The 27,347-nt window shown below is 43.0% G+C and overlaps 1 protein-coding gene across 4 annotated transcripts in view; it reads left to right on the forward strand.

Moving 5' to 3' along the window:
* The first annotated feature begins 21,316 nt into the window (after positions 1 to 21,316).
* The window catches only part of LOC140200154 (mitochondrial intermediate peptidase-like), a 99,051-nt gene continuing 93,020 nt past the window's right edge, over positions 21,317 to 27,347 (forward strand). For 3 of the 4 annotated variants that reach the window (XM_072263034.1, XM_072263036.1, XM_072263035.1), the window contains exons 1-2: positions 21,317 to 21,524; positions 25,723 to 25,896. In XM_072263034.1, the coding sequence (XP_072119135.1) occupies positions 21,375 to 21,524; positions 25,723 to 25,896 (324 nt within the window). In that variant the 5' untranslated portion in view covers positions 21,317 to 21,374. Of the gene's footprint in view, positions 21,525 to 25,722; positions 25,897 to 27,347 lie in introns of those variants that run through there. The other variant, XM_072263037.1, reaches the window with a different exon arrangement.

Consider the following 27,347-nt stretch of genomic DNA (forward strand, 5'->3'; position numbering starts at 1 on the left):
TCCTTCCTGCAGCCCCCACTCTCATCCACACAGGGAGTAAGGATCTCAGACCTTTTGGACAAGCTCAAGGGTTGAGGCTCCTCCAGCACTGTCTCTTGGATCCCACTTCCTGCCTCACTCGCAGTCACACCCTCTATCCCTGACCACAGACCGAATTTGAGGCAGCTAATCTAACCCCCTCTATCTATCAGCCTTTCCAATAAAATATTTAACATTTTTGTTTCAGTCATCATCTATTCCTAATATTACTCCTGCTCTTTGAATTCATCTCAACTATATTCTCTTAACAGGTACAAGCAAGAAAAAATCTGCAGGTGCTGGAAATCCAAGCAACACACACAAAATGCTTAAGGAACTCAGCAGGGCAGGCAGCATCTTTGGAAAAGAGTAAACAGTCGACGTTTCAGGCTGAGAACCTTCATCAATACTAGAAAAAAAGACGAGAAGTCATTGTAAGAAGGTGGTGGGTGGGGAGGAAAAAATACAAGGTGGTAGGTGATCAGTGAAACCAGGAGGGATAAAGTAAAGAGCTAGAAAATTGATAGGTGAAAAAGATAAAGGGCTGGAGAATGGGGAATCTGGTAGGAGAGGACAGAAGGCCATGGAAGAAAGGGAAGGGGGAAGAGCACCAGAGGGAGGTGATGGACAGGTAAGGAGAGAGAAGGAAATGGGAATGGGTAATGATGAAGGAGAGGTTGGAAGATTAATAACTGGAAGACTGAGAAATCGCTGTCAGGTTGGAGGCTATCTAGATGGAACATAAGGTGTTGCTTCTCCAACCTGAGTGTAGCCTTATCGCGCGAGTAGAGGAGGCCCTAGACTAACATGTCAGAATGGGAATGGGAAGTGGAATTTAAATGGGTGGCCATTTTTAGGCAGATGGAGCGTAGGTGCTTGGTGAAGCGATTCCACAATCTATGTCAAGTCTCACTAATATACCGGAGGCCACACCGGGAGCATCAGACACAGTATATGACCCCAACGGACTGACAGGTGAAGTGTCAGTCTGGAAGGACTGCTTAGGGCCCTGAATGGCAGTGGGGGGTGGGGGGAGTATAGGAGCAGGTGTGGCACTTGTTCTGCTTGCAAGGATATGCCAGGAGGGAGATCAGTGAGGAAGGACAAATGGACAAGGGATCATGTAGGGAGCAATCACTGTGTAAAGCTGAAAGTTGGGGGAAGGAAAGATACGCTTGGTGGTGGAATCCCATTGGAAATGGCAGAAATTACGGAGAATGATGAAGGTAAAGCAGTGGATGTAGTACATATGGATTTCAGTAAGGCATTTGATAAGGTTCCCCATGCCAGGCTCCTTCAGAAAGTAAGGAGACTTGGAATCCAAAGAGACCTTGCTATGTGGATGCAGAAGTGGCCTGCCCACAGAAAGGGTGGTTGTAGATTGTTCATATTCTGCATGGAGGTCGGTGACCAGTGGAGTTCCGCAGGGATCTGCTCTGGGACCCCTCCTCTTTGTAATTTTTATAAATGACCTGGATGAAGAAATAGAAGGATGAGTGAGTAAGTCTGCTGATGACACAAAGGTTGGAGGTGTTGTGGATAGTGTGGAGGGTTGTCAGAGGTTACAGTGGGACATTGACAGGAAACAGAACTGGGCTCAGAAGTGGCAGATGGACTTCAACCCAGATAAGTGTGAAGTGGTTTATTTTGGTAGGTCCAATTTGAAGACGGAATATAATATTAATAGTAAGACTCTTGGCAGTGTGGAGGATTTGAGAGATCCTGGGGCCCATGTCAGTATGACACTCAAAGCTGCTGTGCAGGTTGACAGTGTTGTTAAGAAGGCATATGGTGTGTTGTCATTCATCATCCGTGGGATTGAGCTCAAGAGCCGTGAGGTAATGTTACAGCTATATGGGAACATGGTCAGACCCCACTTGGAGTACTGTGTTCATTTCTGGTCATCTCACTACAGGAAGGATGTGGATACTACAGGGAGAGTGCAGAGGAGATTTACAAGGGTGTTGCCTGGATTGGGGGGCTTACCTTATGAGAATAGGTTGAGTGAACTTGGCCTTTTCTCCTTGGAGCGACGGAGGATGAGAGGTGACCTGATAGACGTGTGTAAGATGATGAGGGGCATTGAGCATGTGGATAGCCAGAGGCTTTTTCCCAGGGCTGTAATGGCTCATAAGAGGGTCATAGTTTTAAGGTGCTTGGAAATAGGTACCAAGGGGATGTCAGGGATAACCTTTTCACACAGAGTGGTGGGTGCGTGGAATGCACTGCCAGCAGCAGTGGTGGAAGCGGATACAATATGGTTTTTTAAGAGTCTCTTAGATAGGTACATGGAGCTTAGAAAGATAGAGAGCTATGCGCTAGGGAAATTCTAGGCAGTTTCTAGAGTAGGTTACATGGTCGGCACCGCATTGTGGGCTGAAGGGCCTGTAATGTGCTGTAAATTCCTATGTTCTATGTTTTAATTATGTGCTGGACGCGGAGACTGATCAGGTGGTAGGTGAGGACAAGAGAAACCCTATCCCTGGATGGGTGGCAGGAGGATGGGGTGAGGGCAAATGTGCGCAAAATGGAAGAGAAGAGGTTGAGGGCAGCATTGATGGTGGAGGAAGGGAAGCCCCTTTCTTTGAACAAGGAGGACACCTCCTTAGTTCTGGAATGAAGAGCAGATGCGGTGGAGATGGAGGAATTGAGAAAAGGGGATGGTATTTTTACAAGAAAAGGGTGGGAAGAGGTATAGTCCAGGTAGCTGTGAGAATCAGTGGGTTTATAAAATACATCACTGAATAAGTTGTCTCCAGAGATAGAGACAGAGGGATCGAGAATGGGGAGAGAGATTTTGGAAGTGGACCAGGTAAATTTTAGGAGAGGGTAGAAGTTGGAGTCGGGGAATTAAGGGTTATGGGGAAAAGGCAGGTAGGTGGAGATATGTATGACCAGATCAGCTATGATCATATTGAATGGTGGAGCGGGCTCCACGGGCCAGATGGCCTACTCCGGCTCCTATTTCTTATGTTCTTATGAGGTGAGAAAAACTGCCTGTGGCATCAAGGCAGCACTCGAATGAGTGTGGCATCAAGGATCCCTGTTAAAACTAAAGTTAGTGGGCATCAAAGGGAAAACACACCAGTGGTTCAAGTCATATCGTAGGAAAAGGTAGTAGCTGTTGGAGGGTTTGAGCTACACAGAACAATATCTGAAGCTCAGTCATTTTCACTTCTTATTAATAACCTTTCTTCCATTATCAGGTCAGAAGCAGGATGCACAATGCACAATGTTGACTTCCATTTACGTACATCTCCTCTGCAAATGAAACAATGTCAACATTTGGCATGGGCTCAACCACATCTAGACAAATCAAAGAAGACCAACATGCAGTGCAGCAAGTGATCAAGAGAGCAAGTGATATGCTAGCTTTTATCCAGGATGCTTAGATTACCTGAGTAAAATATATTGTTGCAAACTGCAAAAATGAAAGGACATACTTTTTGAGAAGGTATGCAGCAAAGATTACTAGACTTGAACCAGCATGAGGAGAGATTGAATAGATTCAAGGTAGATCTTATCAAAACTTAAATAATTCTGAAAAAGTCTGATACATTAGATGCAAAAATATTTTTTAATCCACAATTGAGGATTCTAGGACGAGACATTGATTGAGAATGATATAGGCTATTTATGAGGAAAATTTGAGAAATTTCTTCACTCATAGTGTGGAGAATCTCTACCTCAGATGACTGTGGAGGGTGAGTCATTGTGTTCATATCTAGATTTCTGGGATCAAGAATATGGGGGATAGAACTGAAAACAGCACTGAGGTAGAAAATCCACCATGATCTTTATGAATGACAATGCAGCCTTGAAAGATCAGATAGCTTACCCCTCCTCCTAGTTGCCACAAATGTGCTAGGCAATGACTATATCCAGAAAGGGAGATATCAACAAGCTACTCTTCACATTCATTGGCATTACCATTGGTCAGTTGTCCACCAACATTTTGTGGTACTCTGTAGAACAGCTCAACTGGAGAGCTTCACAAGTACCATAAGCAGGTCAGAAGCTGAATGTCTTGCAGCAATTGAGTCACCTCTGATACCCCAAAGTCTTTCTGCTATTTAAGAGGCCCAAGTCTGGAATGAGATGGAATACGTGCCAATTAGGGGGATAAATGCAACTTCCAAATTTCCCAAGAAATACTTTACCAACTTGCTTGATTTGCACCCCATCAACATGTGTTCTTTCTACCATTAGTGAGCAATCTCTGCTTGTGTTACTATCAATAAAATGTATTGGATTTACTACCTAGATTATTCCAATAGCATCTAAATCCTCAAACTCTACCACCAAGGATGAGACAATCTACTATCTTTCAAACTTGATATCCTCCCTAGTTCACAATGAGGAAAACACCGGCGTTTTGTCTGTAATGGATGGCAGTAGATGAGAAAAATCCATTTGCATTTAGTTTCATTTGGCATTATCAAAGTGGTAGAAGAGAGGGAGTGTGTTTAGATAAATAGAGAGAATAGATAGAAAATAAAAATGTAAGTGGTTACTTTAGATGCATCAGGTAAGAAAAGGGAAGGAAAGAGAATATGATCTTGTGAATAAAATTACTCTCTTTTACTCTGCGCCTAACCTACTAAAACCAAAATTGATGTTGGAAACCCAAAAAAAAAATCAGAAAATGCAAAAAATAGAAGATTGGGAAACACACACAAAATGCTGGAGGAATTCAGCAGGCTAGGCAGCATCTATGGAAAAAAGTACTGTTGACGTTTCAGGCGAAAACCCATAGGCAGGACTGGCAGTGTCCTGCTGAAGGGTCTCGCCCCGAACATCATTGGTACTTTTTTCCATAGGTGCTGCTGAGTTCCTTCAGCATTTTGTGTGTGTCGCTTGGATTTCCAACATCTACAGATTTTCTCTTGTTTGTAGAAGATTGGGCAGTAATTGTGAAAAGAGAAACTGAATTAAGTTTTCAGTTTGAAGAACTTTCATCATTTTCTCTTTCATGGTGAAAGGTCTTTCATCTGAAAAGTTAATTCTACTTATATTTCCCTCACTAATACGATGAACTGAATACCAAGGGTTTGGGCCTACTCTGGGGATATGGATCTGAGGACTCAATTTGGCTCAGATTGATGTTGTTGTTGCTCACCTCTATTGTTTGCATAATTTGGGTATTTTTTCCTCTTTCTCTGTGAGCATTGAGGATTGATCTTTAAATTTTTAAATTGGGTTCTTTCGGGTTTCTTGCTTTGTAGTTACCTGAAAGCAAATAACTCTCATTGTTGTATAATTTATACATTCTTTGATAATAAATGTACCGAATCTTTGAATTTCCACATGTGGAGTTAAGAACCCACAACTGTTTAAATTAAGATAGTATTTGTCAAAGTTTTAACGAAACTTTTTAACACTTAAAAAAAAGACAATGAAGTGAGAGTTTAAGTATGGACTATAACAATAGATAGTTGGGTGGGTGGATTCGTTGTCATTATTATATGCTGTGTTGTATGACATGACCCATCTTTGACCATGATGGTTCTTGGCATATTTTTCTACAGAAGTCGTTTCCCATTGCCTTCTTCTGGGCAGTGTCTTTACAAGACAGGTGACCCCAGCCATTATCAATACTCTTCAGAGATTGTCTTGCCTGGTGTCGGTGGTCGCATATTGAAAACTTGAGATGTGCACCAGCTGCATCCATGGCTTCAAGTGTCCCTGATTGGGGGGGTTAAGCATGTGCTACATATTGCCCAAGGGTAACCTGTAAGATAGCAGAGGGAAGGAACACCTTACACCTCCTTTGGCAGAGAAGTATCTCCACCCTGCCACCTAAGTACAGTATATATTCACTACAGTAAATATATAGTGTAGCAAAAACAATATTTATATTATTAATTTAGACTTGGGCATGTAAGTTAGGTCATCCTCAAATGGTACATAGACTTCGTAATTTGGGATTAAGAAATTCAGACAACAAAGACCTAAACTCATTCTATAGCCTGAGCAGTTATGGTAAAATAAAAATATGTAATGAAGAATACAAAATTTGCCTTAGCATCCTTCAAGCAGGATGGTGAGTCACGGTTCCCATTCTAGATTGCTATTTTAATGCATCCTCCTCAGAAAAATGAATGCAGTTCTAGACTTGGCCTGGGAGTCCTGCAGTGGAACATGGAGAACAAGAAAAATGTAAGTAAAATTTAAACTCATTATAACTTCAGAGTTTGTCTGCACCATGTGTTTACAAAATACTGCTTTGCTATATTATTTAGTATTAGTGCCCTTCAATGATTCACAATGGGAGAAGAAATCAGAATACTCCCAGGGCATTTACATAATGCCAAAAGGGAGATAAATCCCTCAAGACTCACATATGAATTAGCAAGTTTAATTAAAAGGTGAGCTGAACCTTACATAGAAAGAGGATTCCATGGATGATTGACTGTTTTTGTTCTCTGGAGAAATCTTGGAACTGCATGCCTGAACTGAGAAGTCAAGAAGCTGGCCACATCTACATATACTAAGCAAAGTACCACCAGCTATGTAAAATCTTTCTCCCTTATGAGCTATCACAGGATATTCCAACATTTGACACTGCAGCATAACTTAGTCATTTCCCTTCAAATGGCCCTACTGAATACTATTTGTTGCTTCCAGCCATGTGCCAAACTGTTAACAGCAATATGAAGTATAAAACAACTATAATGTTTGCTTTAATGAAAGAAGTTCTCAAACCAGTGCTACCATTGATTATTAGCAATAATTAACCAAATTGGAATTGTCTTGATCTTCATGAGTACTTTTCTTTGCTATAGATTGCTTTTATTATTAATTTGGATATTTTTAAGACATCATTGTCAAGAGTTAATACCAAGCAAGATAGGTAGATCTCATTCACAACAACTGCTCAGATAATCTATTCAGCACTTTAATGCATTGCCCTAACATTATATTTTACTTAATTTAATACCATTATCTATAAGCATTTGAATTGAAAAATTCAAAGTAAATTTATCATCAAAGTACATACGTCACCATAAACAACCCTGAGATTCATTTCCTGCAGGCATACTCAATAAATCCAAAATAATATCCATAACAGGATCAAAGAAAGATCACACCAACTGGGCATTCAACCAGAAAAAGACAACGAACTGTGCAAATACAAAAGAGAAATAAAATAATAACAAATAAATAAATAAGCAATAAACATCGAGAACATGAGATGAAAAGTCCTTGAAGGCGAGTCCATAGTTTCTGGGAACCTTTCAGTGACATTATCCCCTTTGGTTCAAGAGCCTGATGGTGGAGGGTTAATAACTGTTCCTGGACCTGGTGGTATGAGTCCTGATGCCCCTGTGCCTTCATCCTGATAGCAGCAATGAGAAGAGAGCATGATCTGGGTGGGGAGAGTCCTCGATTATTATTGGTTTATTCCAGAAACAAATTAGTGAAGACCCTCCAATCACAAGTCAGAAATAATTGCTCCTTTGGAACTCACCTGGCTACGTTTGTGTGTCTCCCCGTGAGCTGGAGTAACCAGGCTCCTGTCCCCAAAATCAGGTATAGGTATATATATATTTTAGCAAGGGAGCAGCAGAAGCTCTGATAAATTTTGAGGCATTGTGATTTTGAAATGGTAAGAGTTTGGAAGGGATCAATCCTTTTGTAGGAATGTTAATTAATGTTGCTAGAACTAATATTATTTATTTTATAGCTGTACAAATAATGATGTGCTATAGTGTACTAACCTAAAACATTTGTTAATTAAGAAAATCATTTTGAATTTCCTCATTATTTACAATATTCTGAAATAATTAAATATTTTAAAGAATTACAAGTCAATTTAGGTTCTGCTTACAATAGGACAACTAGCCATGTTTATATTAAATTCTAAATCAGTTACAAACATAAGTTTTGACTTTTCATCTCTTATTACATTGGTAATTTAATACAAATAATACTTAAGAATTGATATGAATACGAATACCACACAGTTATTTGCTTTTTGTTTTTCAAAGTCTCTGCTTTTCTCAAGACATTTGTGAAATCGGGTCAACCCTGTTTTTAAGACTCCAGCTCAAACTCATGTAGCTGAAATGCAAAAACAAAAAGGATCCTGCTACAGTAAATTCTCCCTAGTTTTTTTTTTGTATTACAAACAGATGGGACCACAGGAGACTGGGACTTTGAAAGGCTACACCAATTTCTGAATTAATTCTGTTTTGAGATGGTGAAGAGGTAACCTACAACATCAGACACAGAACTGTAGAGTAAATATTGTATAGTTGAGATGAAACAAAGAGGAGTAAACTAGGGAATATATGATGGGTGAAACAAAAATATTAAAAATTATATTGGAAAGGCAGAAAGAGGGAATTGAGTTGAAAGGATATAGAAAGAGTTTAAATTATAAGCCTTTCCAATACAAATCCTTACTCTATAGTTCATTCGTTGTGTGCTTGCTGTATGACATAGGTGATCATGGCCTTTCCATGACCATGACTGTTCTTGGCAAATTTTTCTACAGAAGTAGTATGCCATTGCCTTCTTCTAGGCAGGGTCTACAAGGCGGGTGACTCCAGCTATTATCAGTACTCTTCAGAGTTTGGCCGTCTAGCATTAGTGGTTGCATAACCAGGACTTGTGACGTGCACCAGCTGCTTATATGGCAATCCACCACCTGCACCCATGGCTTCACGTGCCTCTGATCAGTAAGCTAAGCAGCTCCTACCCATTGCCCAGGGGTGATCTGCCTTACATCTCCTTTGGTAGAGATGTATCTACACCCTGCCACCCCACCCTATAGTATTCTTCTAAACAGTCAGTGCAACTCCGATTATTTCTAATCCATTTATTTTCAATAATCAGAAAACTGGTGCAAGTTGTCGTTACTAGTGACACAGAATTAAATTTATTTAATAATTGTTATTGACCCCCCAGTCAGTTTGGATTGCCAGCATCTCCCCCATGATCATCTTCAGCACAGGTGCACCATGAGACTATGTGCTTAGCCCCCTGCTCTAATCACTTTACACTTATGACTATGTGGCTAAGCACAACTCCAATGCCATATTCAAGTTTGCTGAATCAAGGACAGTGATGAATCAGCATATTGGAGGGAGATTGAAGATCTGGCTGAGTGGTACCTTAACAACAACCTCTTACTCAATGTCAGCAAGACCAAGGAGCAGATTATTGACTTCAGGAGGAGGAAACCAGGGGTCCATGAGCCAGACCTCATTGGAGGATCAGAGATGGAGAGGATTAGCAACTTTAAATTTCCTCGGTGCTATTATTTCGGAGGACCTGTCCTGGGTTCAGCACGCAAGTGCAATTACGAAGAAAGCACAGCAGCACGTCTGCTTCCTAAGGAGTTTGCGGAGAATCAGCATGACATCTAAAACTTTGCCAAACTTCTATAGATGTGTAGTGTATATTGACTGGTTACATCATAGCCTGGTATGGAACCACCAATGTCCTTAAATGGAAAATCCTATAAAAAGTAGTGGTTGTGGCCCAGTCCATTGCAGGTAAAGCCCTCCCCACTACTGAGCACATCAACACAAAACGCTGTCACGGGAAAGCATCATCCACCATCAGGGATCCCCATCACCCAGGTCATGCTCTCTTTTCACTGGTGCCATCAGGAAGAAGGTACAGGAGCCTCAGGACTCAACCACCAGATTCAGGAACAGTTATTACCACTCAACCATCGGGCTCTTGAACCAAAGATGATAACTTCACTCAACTTCACTTGTTGCTCCATCATTGAAATGTTGCCATAATCTATGGGCTCACTTTCAAGGACATTTCAAGGAGGGGATCTGATTGAAACATATAAGATTATTAAGGGATTGGACACGCTGGAGGCAGGAAGCATGTTCCTACTGATGGGTGAGTCCAGAACCAGAGGCAACAGTTTAAGAATAAGGGGTAGGCCATTTAGAACAGAGTTGAGGAAAAACTTTTTCACCCAGAGTGTGGTGGATATGTGGAATGCTCTGCCCCAGAAGGCAGTGGAGGCCAAGTTTCTGGATGTTTTCAAGAAAGAGATGAATAGAGCTCTTAAAGATAGCGGAATCAAAAGGTTATGGGGATAAGGCAGGAACTGGATACTGATTGTGGATGATCAGCCATGATCACAGTGAATAGCGGTGCTGGTTCGAAGGGCCGAATGGCCTACTCCTGCACCTATTGTCTATCGTCTATTGACCTTTCATCTCATGTTCTTGATATTTATTGCTTATTTATTCATTATTAATATTGTTTCTTTCTTTCTTCAGCAGTTTGATCGGGGCATGACTGCACAAGCAGGTGGCGGTCAGCCAGTGAGAACAGTGAGAAGAGGTTAAAAAGAAGACAGCTTTACAGAGCGGGTGTAGGAGGAGTAGCTGACAGAGTAGAGGGAGACAGAGTAGGAAGGATTGGCTCAACAGGGCTTCGGCGATAACAGGTTGAGGCGAGGTAGGTTATCTGTGTAGAATACAGACAGGAAGTATGTGTGTGAGGCCGGTTTTCTGTGCTCGGTGTCAGATGTGGGAGGCCCTGGAGACTCCCAGCCTCTTGGACGGCCACATCTGTGCCAAGTGCATCGAGCTGCAGCTCCTTGGGGACCGTGTTAGGGAACTCGATGACTTTCGTCTGGTAGGGGAAAGTGAGGAGGTGATAAAGAGGAGCTATAGGCAGGTAGTCACACTGGGGCCTCAGGAGACAGAGAAGTGGGTAACAGTCAGGAGAGGGAAGGGCAAGAGTCAGGTACTAGACAGTACCCCTGTGGCTGTACCCCTTAACAATAAGTACTCCTGTTTGAGTACTGTTGTGGGGAATGGCCTACCTGGGGGAAGCAACAGTGGCTGCGCCTCTGGCACAGAGTCTGGCCCTGTGGCTCAGAAGGGTAGGGAAAGGAAGAGAATGGCAGCAGTGATAAATAGTTAGGGGGTCAGACAGGCGATTCTGTGGACATAGGAAAGTGAATGGTAGTTTGCCTCCCAGGTGCCAGGGTCTGGGATGTTTCTGATCGCGTCCACAATATCCTGAAATGGGAAGGAGAACAGCCAGAGGTTGTGGTACATATTGGTACTAATGACATAAGTAGGAAAATGGAGGAGGTCCTGAAAACAGACTACAGGAAGTTAGGAAGGAAGTTGAGAAGCAGGACCTCAAAGGTAGTGTGTGTGACCTCAGTCGGTTGTGGTTGACCATGGGTACTGCACCTCTGGTAGTCACTGATTTGTCGAGCAGTGTCAACTGTGGCTATTGAGGCCGATCCTGGAACGGCAGACTCCGCCACGGTTGCTGCATGTGTAGGGCGTCATGGAGTAGTTGTCCGCTGGGCTCTCCGTTTAGCTCTCCACTCCTCAAACTGACTCAGGATCATTCTTTTGCCTCAAAGGCAGTAATCTCAGGATACTGCCTGTGCCACGTGACAATGAGTATAGGAATACAATGAGGTGGAGGATAAATGCATGGCTGAGAGATTGGAGAAGGGGGCAGAGGTTCAGATATCTGGATCATTGGGACCTCTTTTGGGGCAGGTGGGACCTGTACAATAAGGACGGGTTGCACTTGAATATCCTGGTGGGGAGGTTTGCACAAGCTATTGGGGAGAGTTTAAACTAGGATTGCTGGGGAGTGGGAAGCAAACTGAGGTGATGGAGGAAGGGGTGATTGGCTCACAAACAGAGAAAGCTTGGAGACAGTGCAAGAGGGAGGATAGGCAGGTGATAGAGAAGGGACGCACTTAGACTGATGGTTTGAGGTGTGTCTATTTTAATGCAAGGAGTATTATGAACAAAGCGGATGAGCTAAGAGCGTGGATCAGACTTGGAGCTATGCTGTTATGGCCATTACAGAGACTTGGAGGCACAGGGGCAGGAACGGCTACTTCAAGTGCCAGGCTTTAGAAACAAAGAAACACCATGGAGCGCGTTCCTAGAAAAACACCAAACGCCCAACGCACGAGAAAAGAACAAATTGTGCAAACGGAAAAAAGCGAGCGAACAACACCAAGAATATCAAACATCAGACCAGGAGTCCAGAAGTATTCAGTTTATTTCAGTTCAGTTCTGAGCTGCTAGCCAACTACACCAAAGCGTACATCGACTACAGTCTTCACCGAGGCGCACCAGCCTTCACTGATCACCCCAATTAAAACAGAATAAAAAGAGTAATTAGTTGCTGCTCGGCCACTGATAACGGATCAGAAATGAAGGGCCACCAAGATCCTGGGTAGTTACAGAGGTGAATGAGATTCCTGGGATTGGACCGTAATACCAGGAGATATAGGAGCAGAGTTAGGCCATTCAGCCCGTTGAGTCTGCTCCTTCATTCCATCATGGCTGATTTATCATCTCAACCCCAATCTCCTCTTTTCTTCCCATAACCTTTGACGTCCTGACTAATAAGAACCAGACAGCATAGATTCAGAATAGAGGGATGGCCATTTAGAATGGAGATGAGGAGGAATTTCTTCAGCCAGAGGATAGTCAGTCTGTGGAATTCATACTCTTTGATGGAGGAGTCTAAGACCAGAGAACACAGCATCAGAATAGTGAGGCGTCCTCTTAGAACAGAAATGAGGAGGAATTTCTTTAGCCAGAGAACAGTGAATCTGTGGAATTCATTACCATAGGTGGCTGTGGAGGCCAAGTTATTGGGTTTATTTAAGGCAGAGGTTGATAAATTGTTGATTGGTCAGGGGAGAATGGGGATGAGAGGGAAATGGATCAGCCATGATGAGATGGCAAAGCAGACTTGATGGGCCAAATGGCCTAATTCTGTTCTTGTACCCTATGGTCTTATAACCTATCAACCTCTGTTTTAAATATACCCAATGACTTGGCCTTCACAGCCAGCCATGGCAATGAATTCCACAGATTCACCACTCTGGCTAAAGAAATTCTTTCTCCTAAGAGATTAAGAGGTGCAAGTTGCAGAAACCCAAAGTTTTGGTTTTGGCCGATAAAAGCTTGTTAATATTGAACGAGAATAAATTTGAAACAGTGGATCCCAGGCCGGCTGGTGGCGCAGTGGTCCCCGGGACCGAAACTAGTCCGGTCCACTTCCAAGTACGCTTTCCATCTGTGCTGGTTGAGTGTCGAGATCACAACTCGACCTCATAAAATAAAGGGAAAATACTGCGAAAATGTCTGTATGAGGAGTGGCGCGCCACACACATACACACAACACACACGGTGTGTTACACAGTCTCTCTCTCGCTCCGTGCCTTGTAAAAGCCATGAAAAAGATACCCATCATCATGAACTCCCATGCACACGCCAAAAAAAAGAAAGTGAATCCATTCAAAACAGTACTTCTTAATTTAGTCGTGAAGATAAATTTGAACAGATATTGCTCGAGCTCAGCTCATCAGTAATAATGCTAAGATTAGCAACATCTACAGGCAGTTCTGCAAATTAACAAGGCTCAGAACCACTAAATTCCTGTTTCCATACTTGGTATTAAGATTAAATCTTCATTGAGAAACCAAAAAAAAACCCTTGTTTAATATTGAAGGTGATTTTTGCTTCGCAATCACCATCTCACATGTGACTGTGTTTACTACAGTGGGTGCCAATTCCACTCAGTCATGAGACATGTCACAACTACTTCTGCGTCAAGGCGCCGCCTTAAGGTCTGCGTCGCGGAACCCTACTCGAGAGCTTGCGTTGCTGCGACGCGCACCTCTCCCAAAATGTAACCGCGCGTCGCGGCAACGCAGACTGCAGCAGCTGTGATTGGTCCGCTTGGTAGCATCGCATGTCATCCTACGCTGCAGTGGCTTCCCATTGGGCGACTGAAGGGCAGGGAAGGAACTCTGGCTGCAATGCTTTCCATAAAGCTTTACAGACATCCGAAATTATGGAGGACACATTTCGCACGAAAAAAGACGCTCGCGTCTTGTTTACCCCGAGACTACCATGACCATGAAGCCTTGCGCGGGCAGGTGAGTGCGCATGTACATGCTCGGCGACGCAGAAACACCAACGCACAAGTATAAATGCTCACAACGCGCGTAGGCCACTTGCGTAGTTACGGCGTCTAGTTTACGCAGAAGTATAAACGAGGCAGCCGGGACATCCCGTATATTGGGCTAAATTGGTTTGTCCCATAGGGAACCGCCCTTGTCCCGTATTTCCCCCGCTAAGGTAGAGCGCTCCTGTTGAAACCTTTCGTGCCGAAATGGCGTGAAGCGCAGAAGCAATTACCATTAATTTATATGGGAAAATTTTTTGAGCGTTCCCAGACTCAAAAAATAACCCAAATCATACCAAATAACACATAAAACCTAAAATAACAGTAACATATAGTAAAAGCAAGAATGAAATGATAAATACACAGCCTATATAAAATAGAAATAATGTATGTACAGTGTAGTTTCACTTAACAGATTCGGGAAGATTAAGCCGAAACCGATTTTTTGGGGTTAAAAAAAAATCGGCAAGTACACGCATGTGCACACAGGTGCCCACGCAAGGCTTCATGGTCATGGTAGTCTTTCTTGGGGTAAACCGAAGTGTCCTGTATTTCTTTCTCCCCAGGCCTCCCGTCCCATGACTCTCTCCCTTCTTCAGCCTCGTATCCCTTTTGCCAATCAACTTTCCAGCTCTTGGCTCCATCCCTCTCCCTCCTGTCTTCTCCCATCATTTCAGATCTCCCCCTCCCCCTCCCATTTTCAAATCTCTTACTACCTCTTCTTTCAGTTAGTCCTGACGAAGGGCCTTGGCCCGAAACGTCAACTGTACCTCTTCCCAGAGATGCTGCCTGGCCTGCTGCGTTCACCAGCAACTTTTGTGCGTGTTGCTTGAAATTCCAGCATCTGCAGATTTCCTGGTGTTTGAGTGTCCCATATTTGACCGCTACTTTTGTCCCTTATTTGGGAGTGAGAAAGTTGGCAACCCTCGTCACTACACAAATGTCAGCACTTCACCAAGCACCTCGTACTCGAGGCAAAGTTAAGTTTCAATACCCGAAGTTTATACAAGAGAGAAGGAATCAGGCAGCTATGAACAATCCTTTCGGGTGCCTTTCCATTTGATTTCTAAATTGCCTGATGATGTCCAGTACCTTCACTACAAGCAGGATTTCCTGGTGACCAACGATTTTACTTCCAATCCCCTTTCCCATTCCGACATGTCAGTCCATGGCCTCCTCTACTGGCCCAACAAGACCACACTCAGTCTGGAAGAGCAACACTTCATATTCCATTCGGGGAGCTTCCAGCCTCAATTTCTCTGACTTCCAGTAATTTCTCCTCCTCCCTCTTCGTTCCTTCTTTATTCCCCTTTCCCCATTCTGGTTCCTCTCTTAGCTCTTCTCTTCTGAGTCTCACAACCCTCTGTCCCTCTCCTCCTTCCCTTTCTCCCATGGTTCACTGTCCCTCCCTTCTTCTTCAGCCCTTTCTCTCCTTCACCTATCACCTCATGTCTTCGTCCCCTCACCCACCCATCAACCTTCCCTTCACCAGGATTCACCTATCACCAGCCTGCTTCTAGTCCTTCCCCTCCCCCCACCACCTCCTTATTCTGGCTTCTTCTCACTTCTTTTCCAGTCCTGATTTCCAACCAGAAATGTTGACAGTTTATTCTCCTCCACAGATGCTGCCTGACCCCTGAGGACTCCAGCATATTGTGTGTGTTACTCTGGATTTCTAGCATCTGCAGAATCTCTTGTTAGTATGTTGGTCTTGTGGCTTTAATCATGCTACTTCTAGAGACAGAGAGTCATAGAGCACTGGAGCACAGAAACAGGCCCTTCAGATTTAGAATTTATTCAAATCTTACATTCATCCCATGTGAGGGAGTAAAAATATCTGTGCTATGACTCTGTTGCAATGTACAGACGTGAATTCTACTGGCTTGTAGAAAGAAGCTGTTCTGTGGCCCATTGGTCCTGGCTTTAATGCCGCTTTGCCAGACAGAAACAGCTGAAACAGTTTATGGTTGGGGTGACTGGTGTCCCCGATGATCTTCTAGGCCTTCTTTACGCACCTGCTGCTGTAAATGTCCTCAGTGGAGGGAAGTTCACATCCACAGATGCGCTGGGTTGTCCGTACCACTCTCTGCAGTGCCCAGCAATCAAGGTTGGTGCAGTTCCTGTACCAGGTGGTGATACAGCCAGTCAGTATGCTCTCAAAGGTGGCCCTGTAGAAGGTCTTGAGGATTTGGAGGCCCATGCCAAACTTCTTCAGACACCCGAGGTGGAAGAGATGCTGTTGTGCTTTCTTTGCCACAAAGCCGTTGTGTACCGTACAGGTGACATCATCAGTGATGTGTATACTGAGGAACTTGAAACTACTCACCCTCAAAACTGCAGACCCATTGATGTTGATCAGGCTGGGCCTGTCTAGCTTGCGCCAAGCTATTACTCTGCCTGGCCTCCTCGACCTGCACCTGGCCCATAGATCTTCATACCACTCCCATCCATGTACTTAACCAGAATTTTCTTAAGTATTGAAATCAAACCAGCACCTTCCACTTCTGCCAGCAGTTTGTTTCACACTCTCACCGCCATCTGAGTGACAATCCCCCTCCTGTTTCCCTTAAGCATTTCACCTTTCAACCTTAACCCTTCACCTCTAGCCATAGTTCAATCCAACCTCAGTGGAAAAAACCTACTTGCATTTACCCTGTCTATACTCCTCATAATTTTGTATACCTCCATATCGCCCATCATTCTCCTGTTCTCCAGGGAATAAAATACTAACCTATTCAACTTTTTCCTATAACATAGGTCCTCAAGACCCAGCAATATCCTTGTAAACTTTCTTTCAATCTTATTACTACCTTTCCTATAGGTAGGTGACCAGTCCATTGATGGACCATGGGATGATAAATCAGGCATGATGGAATGGTAGAGCAGACTCTAAGGCTGAATGGCCTAATTCTTCTCCTATGTCTTATGGATCTGAACGGCACACAATTTTTTTCAAAGTTTGCAGGTTACCTCTCATCCAGAGGGACTGGCATCAGGTGAGGTTAGACCAGGGGCTGAGACCAGAATGTATTTCCAAATCTCTGCTGTGCCTGACATTCAGGACATAGCATTGAAAAGCTGAATGACATTGCAGAACAGAAATCAGGAAACCATTTCATGAAGCAAAGTACAAAAGCAAATGCTGCCTTACTGTTTCTGTGGGAGTTACCCCTGTTGCTGAACTGCTCTCTGTGCTTCCTGTCAATAGCACTGAGGCAGAGAAACACACATACAAAACACTGGAAGAACTCAGCAAGTCAGGCAGTCCTGATGAAAGGTCTCGTCCCGAAATGTAAACAACTTATTCCCCTCTATACATGCTGCCTGAACTGCTGAGTCCCACCAGCATTTTGCATGCATTGCAATGTACATCAGCAGATCTCTCCAATGTCCACGTTTGAATGGAAATCCTAAAGTGTTCAGATTCAAAGGTCAAAGTAAATTTATTATCACAGTACATATCTGTCACCATATACTGCCCTGAGATTCATTTTCTTGCAGGCATTTTCAATAGAACAAGAAAATACAATGGAATCAATGCAAAAGCTACGCGCGGAGACTGACAAACAACCAATGTACAAAAGAAGACAAAATACAGAAATAATAAGTAAATATATAAATGGATTAATAAATAAATAATGATGAATGAACAAATAAAATGAGTTGTAGAGTCCCTGAAAGTGAAGGTTGTGGAATCAGTCCAGTGTTTTGGTGAGTGGAGTTATCCATGCTGGTTCAGGGGGGGTCAAAACTGTTCTTGAAGCTGGTGGTGTGGGACCCAAGGCTCCTGTACCTCCTGCCCGATGTGTTTGCATGACGTAGGGTTGTACGTGGTAAGATAAACTCAAAAGTGTGAGCTCTAATGTACAGAGAAAGAGTAGTCCGCTGTGCATTGCACTCCTTTCCATTGAGAACAAAGAGTGGCACACTAAGGAAATACTGTCACTGACTCAGCCCCATGTCCATTCACCAGCGTAGGATCAGAACAATGGGACCTTGGGTCCTCCAGTCAGAGAACGTCTCTTGACCCAAGCAAACACAAACCTGGAAAAATGCTCATTAGGAGCTTGTGGAGATGGCACCAAAAACTCTTAGCAAATTTGTACAGATATGCCATGGAGAGTATTCTAACTGGTTGTATCACTGTCTGGAATGGAGGGGCCACTGCACAGGATTGGAAAAAGCTGCAGAGGATTGTAAACTCAGTCAGCTCCATCATAGGCACTAGCCTCCCCAGCATCAAGTACACCATAAAAAGACGATACCGCAAAAAGACAACATCCAACTTTAAGGAGACCCACCACCCAGGACATGCCTCCTTCTCAATACTCCCACCAGATAGAAGGTCCAAGAGGCTGAAGACACACATTCGATGTTATTAGGAAGTTTCTTCTCCTCGGCCATTAGATTTCTGAACAGACAGTGAACCCATGAACATTACCTCACTATTTTTGCTTTCTTTTTGCACTAATTTTATTTGGTTTTGTATGTATATAACCAATTTAAATATTATATATACCCATATCAGATTTCTTATTATAATTTATAGTTTATTTTAAGTATCACACTGTGCTGCTGCCACAAAACAACAAATTCCATGACATATGTCCGTGATAATAAACCTGGTTCTGATTCTGATTCTGATCCTAGAAACGTGTGATGACCAGAAACTGAGATTAGTGCTCGTGGTAGCAATATCTAAGCTTCAAAGTATTAATTGCATAAGGATATTGATAAGCACTGCAAAATATTAATGTGACAGGAAAAAAATATATAGTCTGAAGTTCAGTGCAAAAATTTCACAATGATTAAAAGACTTAAGTATTAATGGAAACTTTAATTACCAGAAAGCTTTTGGTGACATTTAAAAATTGGTAGACAGCTAAAGTAATATATAACCAACAGGAAATTCGGTAGGAAGTTAGAAACCAAAATGAGCCACAAAGGGAAATATATAAAGAAAAGCCGAAGTGTCAATCCATGCACACGGCTGTGTGAACGAGACAGAATTATGAAGAGTGTGGCTGCGGTATGGTGTACACGGATTAGCATTCAGTGCTGGTGCTACAGCCTAAGCCACACGCATCATCTCTGCTTTAATTATGCTGTGTTCCCTGCTGACATCGAAGAACTCGGAACTTCTTATCGACATATAAAGAATCATTTTGTAAGTATAAATTTTGTTTTAAACCTGTGAAAGCAGTGTGAATATTAACAACAGGGTGATTAGCTTGAACCCCCTGAATGTAACAATAGAACATGGACCATGGAACACTACAGGACAGTCCAAGCTCTTCAGCTCATGACGTTATGCTGATCTTCTAAAATCAATCTAACCCTTCCCTCCCACATAGCCCTCTATTTTTCTATCATCCACGTGCCTATCTAAGAATCTGTTTAATGTCCCTAATGTATCTGCCTCTACCACCACCCCTGGCAAGGTGTTCCATGCACCTGTGTAGAAAACCAACCACTAACATTCCTCCTATACTTTCCTCCAATCACCTTAAAATTGTAACCCCTCATATTAGCCATTTCCACCCAGGAGAAAAGCCTCTGGCTGCCCCCTCAATCTATTAGCTCAAATCTCTCTTCATTCCAAAGAGAAAAGCCCTAGGTCGCTCAACTATCCTCATAAGAAATGTTGCATACTGGTAAATATCCTCTGCACCCTCTCTAAAGCTTCCATATTCTTCCTATAATGAGGGGACTGGAACTAAACACAGTATTCCAAGTGTGGTCTTGGGTCATTTGCGGTTGGGAAGTAACGCTCGAATTCTGTCGACAGCGAAGATAGGTGATTGCGCACCAGCTGTGAGAAGGACGGTGCAGCCTCAGTCTCTCCCAAAATCCCAGCTAATGTTGGGAACGTCAAATATACCCCTGGCCACTCGCCGTCCTCACAGTTCCAGTTTGGCTTTGAAAGACACTTCATCTGCCAACTTGAAGACAGTTGTCATTCTCCCCTGAAGTGACAAATTGAGTTCATTGAGCAGGTTGAAGATGTCACACAGATAAGCGAGTTTTGCTACTATCCACTCCTCGTCACTGAAGTGTGCTGCCAGTGGTGACTTTTTTCCTGAAAGAAATCTCTGTAGCTGCTCTCTTAACTCAAAAACCCTGGCCAGTGATTTCCCTCTTGATCGATTCTCCTTGAAACTGTGGTAGCTGAAAGAGAAACCTGTGCCATCTTGCTAGCTGCAGCTTCTCCCAACAGTTCACAGCACATGTCCTTGGCAGCAGGCAGAATCAATTCTTCACCAACAGTGAAAGGCTTCTTAGCCTCAGCAATACGGCTAGCCACTAAGTATGATGCTCTCAGAGCAGCAGCATTTGTGGAGGGTGGTGGCTGTCAGCACTTGCTTCTGTCCCGCTTGCTCATGTTTTTTCCGCTCAAAAAACTCAACGGGTTTGTCTTTAAGTGCAGGGTGCTTGGACTCAAGGTGCCGAAGCAGTTTTGTGGGCTTCATTGCCTCATTAGACAGCTTGTCTCCACGTATCACACACAAGGGGCTTGGGGCGTGCGAGTCACCGGTCGCAATAAAGCCATATTTTATGTATGACTCGTCGTATTTTCTGTTGAAGGAAGCTTTCTTTTTTTTTTGCAGTTTCAGCCTCAGCTGTCTCTGTGTTATCAGTGTTAGGCCTTTTATGTCCCCTACCAGTTCTTTCAAAGAAACTCTCAAGTGACGTTTGTTTTTTTTACTCATCGAGTAGTTGTACATTAATGACCAACTGATGACCTCGCATGCGTTCAAGTTCAACAGTGGGCGTAACAGGGGATGAGGAAAGGTACAGCTGACTCATATCGTTTCCTCGCGGCCCGGTAGCACATGCTTTGCAGCCCGGTGGTTGGGGACCACTGGTCTAGAGCACCAAATCTCCTTATCTTCCCCAAATCATCAACCGATTTCTTCATGCATCCCCGGTCCTTCTGTTCCCAATACACAATCCTCTCTTTTTTTTTGTTGCGTAATCTCAACTCCTAATCTTTTCCCTCCCTCTTCAAAGTGGACTCTCACCGTTTATCTCAGCTTCAAAAACCCTGAATTCTCTTTCTCCCTTGCAAGGCGGTCTTACTTAAGCAACAGCGCGAGAAAATACTGGAAACATTCAGCAGTTTACATATTTTGTATAAGGGGGAAAGCAGAGTTCTGGCTCTGCGAAACCTGATCAAGACCTTACAACGGCAACCCATGCTTCTGAATCTAGAATACGGACCGAGATTTTTTTAACATCGGACTGCAGCCTCGAACCCACCATGCATCGAACCGGTCACGTCGTTGAACTACGACACCCATAATGCTCGCCTTCGTCACGCAGGCGCACGCGCATTCAGGAGAGAGCTTCCGACGCGAACATGCACTAACTTCCGGTCACCTCGAGGTCCCGCTGCACTTGTCTTGGAGATGTTGAACCGGAGGATCCTGACGGTCTTTAAATACATTCGGAGTTGTCGCTTGAAGACCCGTAGAAAGGTTTCCACCTCATGGTCTCCTGTGGGGGCGGCTTTCAATGCCACTACGTCGAGCAAAGTGGACTTTTTTGGGAAAAATGTGGTGAGTAGAGCAGAGGTTAGAAAGGGGTGCGAGTTTGGTGTGGGTTAAATGGACGTTGCAGACAATGCACACGGCAAGATCCCGGAATGGAAAGACCAACGTGTGATCAGGGGCAGCCGGTCAGGCCTTTCAATCGCGCCACCGAGCCATTAATGGCCATCTAAACATCGCACACTCTGGTGTGTGGGACAGTAAACTAATGGGATGAGTAACGAATGAAAAAATGGAAACACTTACGCAGTGAGTGCGAAGAAATAAAAGTTACTGCTGAGTCGATGACTTTTCGACAGATCAGTTACCTTGTTTTATTCTATGGACAAGGAATGACTGCTCAGCGTGGGAAGCCTACAGTTCGTTTGACAGAACAAGTAGGACTGATTCAAGCTGAGGAAATAGCATCTCATGCTTCAGGAAGAGGGACGCGAATACGCTTGTATTCATTGCTCAGCTGCGATTGATGGATTTAGCGGGCAAGGTGTATTATGCAGAGAGCAGTGTCCGTTTCCTGTACGATTTCATTATTACGTTAGCCACTAACAGGTCAGTTTAACTTGGGGTGGATAGATTATTCAAATCAGTTCTGAGAGCAATGTGAGCCGTCATTCAGAAAGATGCAAATTAATCAACTATTAGAAATTTCATGGGTATCAAGAGCTTGCAGATGCTGGAAACCTGAAATAACAGCCAGAAAATCTTGGCAGATCAGGCAGTACTGTGGTGAAAGACACTTGATTCTTCAAGTGATGACTTTTATTCAGAACAGACAGTGAAACAAATGATCCGTTCATTAAAAAAGTTTGAAAGATTGTAAACCTAAAATATTAACTCTGTCTCTCTTTCCGTAAAATTACTGAGTATTTTTGGCACTTTATGCTTTATTTTGGTTAAGGAAGGTCATAGCTAAACAATTTGACAGAATATTGAGAAGGAAATAGACAGGTCAACAAACCTAATGCATTTAATGTAGTCTATGTGGCTTTCATTAAGCCTGTTCTCATTGCAAGCTGGTCATAAAAGTAAGTGTACACAAATTTTACTTCATGTTTCCTTATTACATAGGAGATTATTTGGTTCATCAAGTCTATGCCAGATATCAGAGCAATTCAATCAGTCTCCTTTCTGAGCAACCTATTCTTGCTGATACTATTTACTCGTGCATGATTTTCCTACACGTTATGAGTGCTGGTATATTTCTAGCATCAGGATGGAGTAACAATTGAACTCTGGTTCTTTTCTTCCACCACATCAACCTCTGCTTTCACTGGGTCAAATTCAATTGAATGTAGGGGTAAGTTCCACCACCAGACTCACTTTCCTCTCTCCTTTCAGCTTTTTGTAGGGATTGCTCCCTTCAATCTTCTGTCCCTGCTTGCCAGGAGCTAAACATTTTTTTTTGGTAATTATGCAGTTCAGTAGACTGAAAGAAGTGCATTTGATGTTCAAAATGTGGCATCTTCGATAGTGGAGAAACCAAACACTGATTGAGTGATTGCTTTGCAGAGCACTTGCGATTCTCTGTGAGTTTCTGATTACCTGTCACCTTAATTTGCCATCCCACTGTCATTCTGACCGCCTTTCAGTGACCTCCTGCACTGTTAAAATGGGGCCAAGGAATAACATTTCGTCTTTTGTCTGGGCACATTATAGCGTGCAGGACTCCAGTAAATTTTCCACCTCTTTCTGTATTTATTAGGACCGGCCACTTTTGTCTGCAATACCTATTTTCTCTTTTTCTTTCGTTTCTATGGCCTGGCCTGCTGGGCACGTCCCAGTAGGCTATCCTTATCAACATTACAAAGGCAAAGGAACTTAACTGCCAGATTATTTTAGGCTATAGGAGAAATTACTTTTTATATTTCATGCCTCAGCTGATGCATAGAATATAAAAAACAGAAGGGTTATGCAGGAACAAAAATATAGAATACTGGAAAAACTCCTCAGGTCAGGCAGTATCTATTGGAAACCATCAACCTTTCCAGAAAGCATTTTCTGTATTTTTTTTAGATTTTCTGCATCTGAGGTTTTAAAAAGTTGCATGTAATACTTGTTGGGCCACAGCTTCAGTAATGTGAACTGTTCTAGTCACTAGGTGAAAAGTATAGTATGTTGCAGAAGAAATATACAACATTGTTACCAGTACTAGAAAATTTTATTTGTGGTAAGATTTCATAGATTATGTTGTTGGGATTTATGTTGTTTGGGATAGAACACTGAGGGGAGACTAAATCGAGATGGCCTAGGTATGATAAATAGGAAGGACTTAATTGCCATAACTATGGGATTAAATTACGGGAACATGAATTAAATATATTGAACATACATTAAATTGATAGAAGGATTAGCTAGGAGATGAGGAGAAACCTTTTCTTTTGGAGGGTGGTAGAGATGTGGAAGTTGGGGTCTAGAAATCACTGCCTGGAATGGCGTTAGAAGCAGAAACCCCTGGAACTTTTTAAAACTTACCTGGATGTGTACATTAGAGTTCTGACCTATAGGGCTTTCAATAAAATGCCAGAAGGTGGGATTAGCCTTGGAAGTTCTTTTTTTTACTTGCAGACAGGGTGGGCTGAATGGCCTCTGGTGTTATAAATTTCCTGTGTTTACTTCTAATAAGGGGCGGGCAATATGTTTATGTGTAATCTAAACTGGGGTTTAAATGCATTCCTCAGGAAGTTATGCATTTAGTTATTGAAATTGAATGCCAAATCTGAATGAATGTTAAGATACACATCGTCATTGAAGGAGGGCAGACCTGTTTTCCTGATGGCCTGGCAAACATCTGTCATTCAATCTCCACAACTGAAAAGTTCTGTTAATTTATTTCATTGTTAATTACAGATTCTTTATATGAAAGTTCATTCCCTGTTTAAATTTCATATAATTGCCATTTAATAGTATTTAATTATTTGCAAATTATTTGGAAATAATCAGGATGTGAAATGTGTTATATCCACAGAAGTATTTTTTTCAATACCTAGGTTTCCATGATAGCATGAAATTAAAATGTAACATTGCATTCTACAACCTAATTCCATTTTACAGCTTGAACATACTGACGAATAAATTTTACTGAATGAGGCCTATCATTCACACCTGCTGCTAAACCTCCTTCTCTGAACCAGGAAGGCCAATTTTTCTTGGCTAATCAGTAAAGCCTTGAGAAATAATAGGTCTCAAATGTCTGGACAGGAAGGTTTAGTGGTCTGAGCAAGTCTTATCTGATAAATTCTGGAAATCTTTGAGTTGGCAAAGCCTTGCCAACAGTTTTGCCAAGTACTTTGAAAACTGAGACTTCTTGTAGTTATGTTCACTCAATGCTATTTAAGAATGCAAGGCTAAGTATCAATTTAGCCCTTCAATCCTGCTATGTTATTCAGTAAGATCATGGATGGTCCCAACGCAGATTGGGAGACCGTTTCACTGAACACCTATGCTCTGTCTGCCAGAGAAAGCAGGATCTCCCAGTGGCCACACATTTTAATTCCACGTCCCATTCCCATTCTGATATGTCTATTCACGGCCTCCTCTACTGTAAAGATGAAGCCACACTCAGGTTGGGTAGCCTCCAACCTGATGGCATGAACATTGATTTCTATAACTTCTGTTAATGCCCCTCCTCCCCTTCGTATCCCATCCCTTATTTATTTATTATTTCCCCCCCTTCTTTTTCTTCTCTTTCCCTCTCTGTACCACTCACAGTCACTCCTTGCCTGCTCGCCATCTTCCTCTGGGCTCCCATCCCATGATCTCCCCCGCCCCACCTTTCTCCAGCCTTGTATCCCTTTTGCCAATCAACTGTCCAGCTCTTAGCTTCATCCCTCCCCCTTCTACTTTCAAATCTCTTACTAGCTCTTCTTTCAGTTAGTCCTGACGAAGGGTCTTGGCCCGAAACATCGACTGTACCTCTTCCTATAGATGCTGCCTGGCCTGCTGCGTTCACCAGCATTTTGTGTGTGCTGCTTGAATTTCCAGCATCTGCAGATTTTCTCATGTTTGCGTTTAATCCCAAAGTTTTGTTCTTATAGCTGTTTGCTTGCTCTCTTAACAATGTTTTTCAGATTGTATTTTAAACCTGCTGCTCACCTTAGATGAGCCAGTACTGTAGTTCTTTAAGAGCTCAGTGCATTGTAGCTCATGTGACATATAGTTTGTTGTGTGTGTTTGTAATTTATTTAAATTATCATACTTTTATTTTAAGGGTCTTTTTGGTGTACCTGAGCTGAGCTGCCCAGAAGGATTTCAGGTGGCTCAAGAAAATGCTTTGAAGGAAACTGAACATCTAGTGGAACAGGCTTGTATCACTCCACCTGGTCCCCAGATTGTTCAGATCTTTGACAAACTTTCAGACTGTCTTTGCAGAGTTGCTGATCTGGTGAGTAGTGTTAACCTCTTTTCAATTATATTAGGTGATATTCAATCTGGCAATCATCTATGTTATAGTTTAAACTAGTTTGTTTGTCCTTTGATTAGAAATGTGCTGATTAAAAACTTGAAGCTGTGCAGTTGAAACTTAATAGTGGAAAGCTACACAATATTAGATTAGATTATGAGGACACTCAGTCCTCGTTTATTGTCATTTAGAAATGCATGCATTGAAAAGTGATACAACGTTCCTCCAGAATGATATCACAAGAAAACACAGGACAAACCAAGACTAAAACTGACAAAACCACATAATTATAACATATAGTTACAACAGTGCAAAGCAATACCATAATTTGATAAAGAGCTGACCATGGGCACAGTTAAAAAAAAGTCTCAAAGTCCCGATAGACTTATCATCTCACACAGACGGTAGAAGGGAGGAACTCTCCCTGCCATGAATCTCCAAGCGCTGCTAACTTGCCGATGCAGCACCATTGGAAGCACCCAACTGCAGTGGACTCTTGAGTCCATCCGAAAACTTCGAGCCTCCAACCAGCCCCTCCGACACAGCCTCTCCGAGCACCATCCTCTGCTGAGCGCTTTGACCCCGCCCCGGCTGCCGAGCAACAGGCGAAGCCGAGAACTCGGGGCCTTCTCCAGAGATTGGGGACCACACAGTAGCAGCAGCAGCGAAGCGGGCGTCTCAGAAGTTTCACTAGATGTTCCTCCGTGCTCTCACGTCTGTCTCCATCAAATCAGGATTGTGCACGGCACCCTACTTGACAAATAACAGACGTCACCACCGGAGTGGCCACTGTAAGCTGCGTCGCGCTGCCATCTTCTCCTCCTGCTTATATAGGCATCCATTAGTCTCGTGAGACCATAGATTTGTGCCTTGGAAGGTTTCCAGAGCACAGGCCTGGGCAAGGTTGTATGGAAGACTGGCAGTTACCCATGCTGCAAGTATCCCCTCTCCACTGCCCCGATGTTGTCCAAGGGAAGGGCATTAGGACCCATACAGCTTGGCACCGGTGTCGTCGCAGAGCAATGTGTGGTTAAGTGCTTTGCTCAAGGACACAACGCGCTGCCTCAGCCAAGGCTCAAACTAGCAACCTTCAGATTGCTAGACGAACGCCTTAACCACTTGGCTATGCGCCAGCACAATAACAAACTTTATATTCAGGCTAATTACATTTCAGGTTAACAATAAAGTAGTTTATTGTGAACTCCTTAAATATTAGGAGTTAAGAGTTAAACGACAGGAGACAATATATCAAATAGTTGATCGTCCTGTTTCATAAGTTTACACTGCTTCTTATAAAATCATTTTGTTTGCATAATTGAAGAGCTGACCAAGTGAATGATAGTTCAAAGTAAACTTATTGTATGTAGCCCACAGAATATCGCCATGGTTTACCAGCACCATCTCGCACAATAATCTAGATAGAAAATGATTGT

This window comes from Mobula birostris, chromosome 7 (assembly GCF_030028105.1).
Source record: "Mobula birostris isolate sMobBir1 chromosome 7, sMobBir1.hap1, whole genome shotgun sequence".
Taxonomy (NCBI): Eukaryota; Metazoa; Chordata; class Chondrichthyes; order Myliobatiformes; family Myliobatidae; genus Mobula; species Mobula birostris.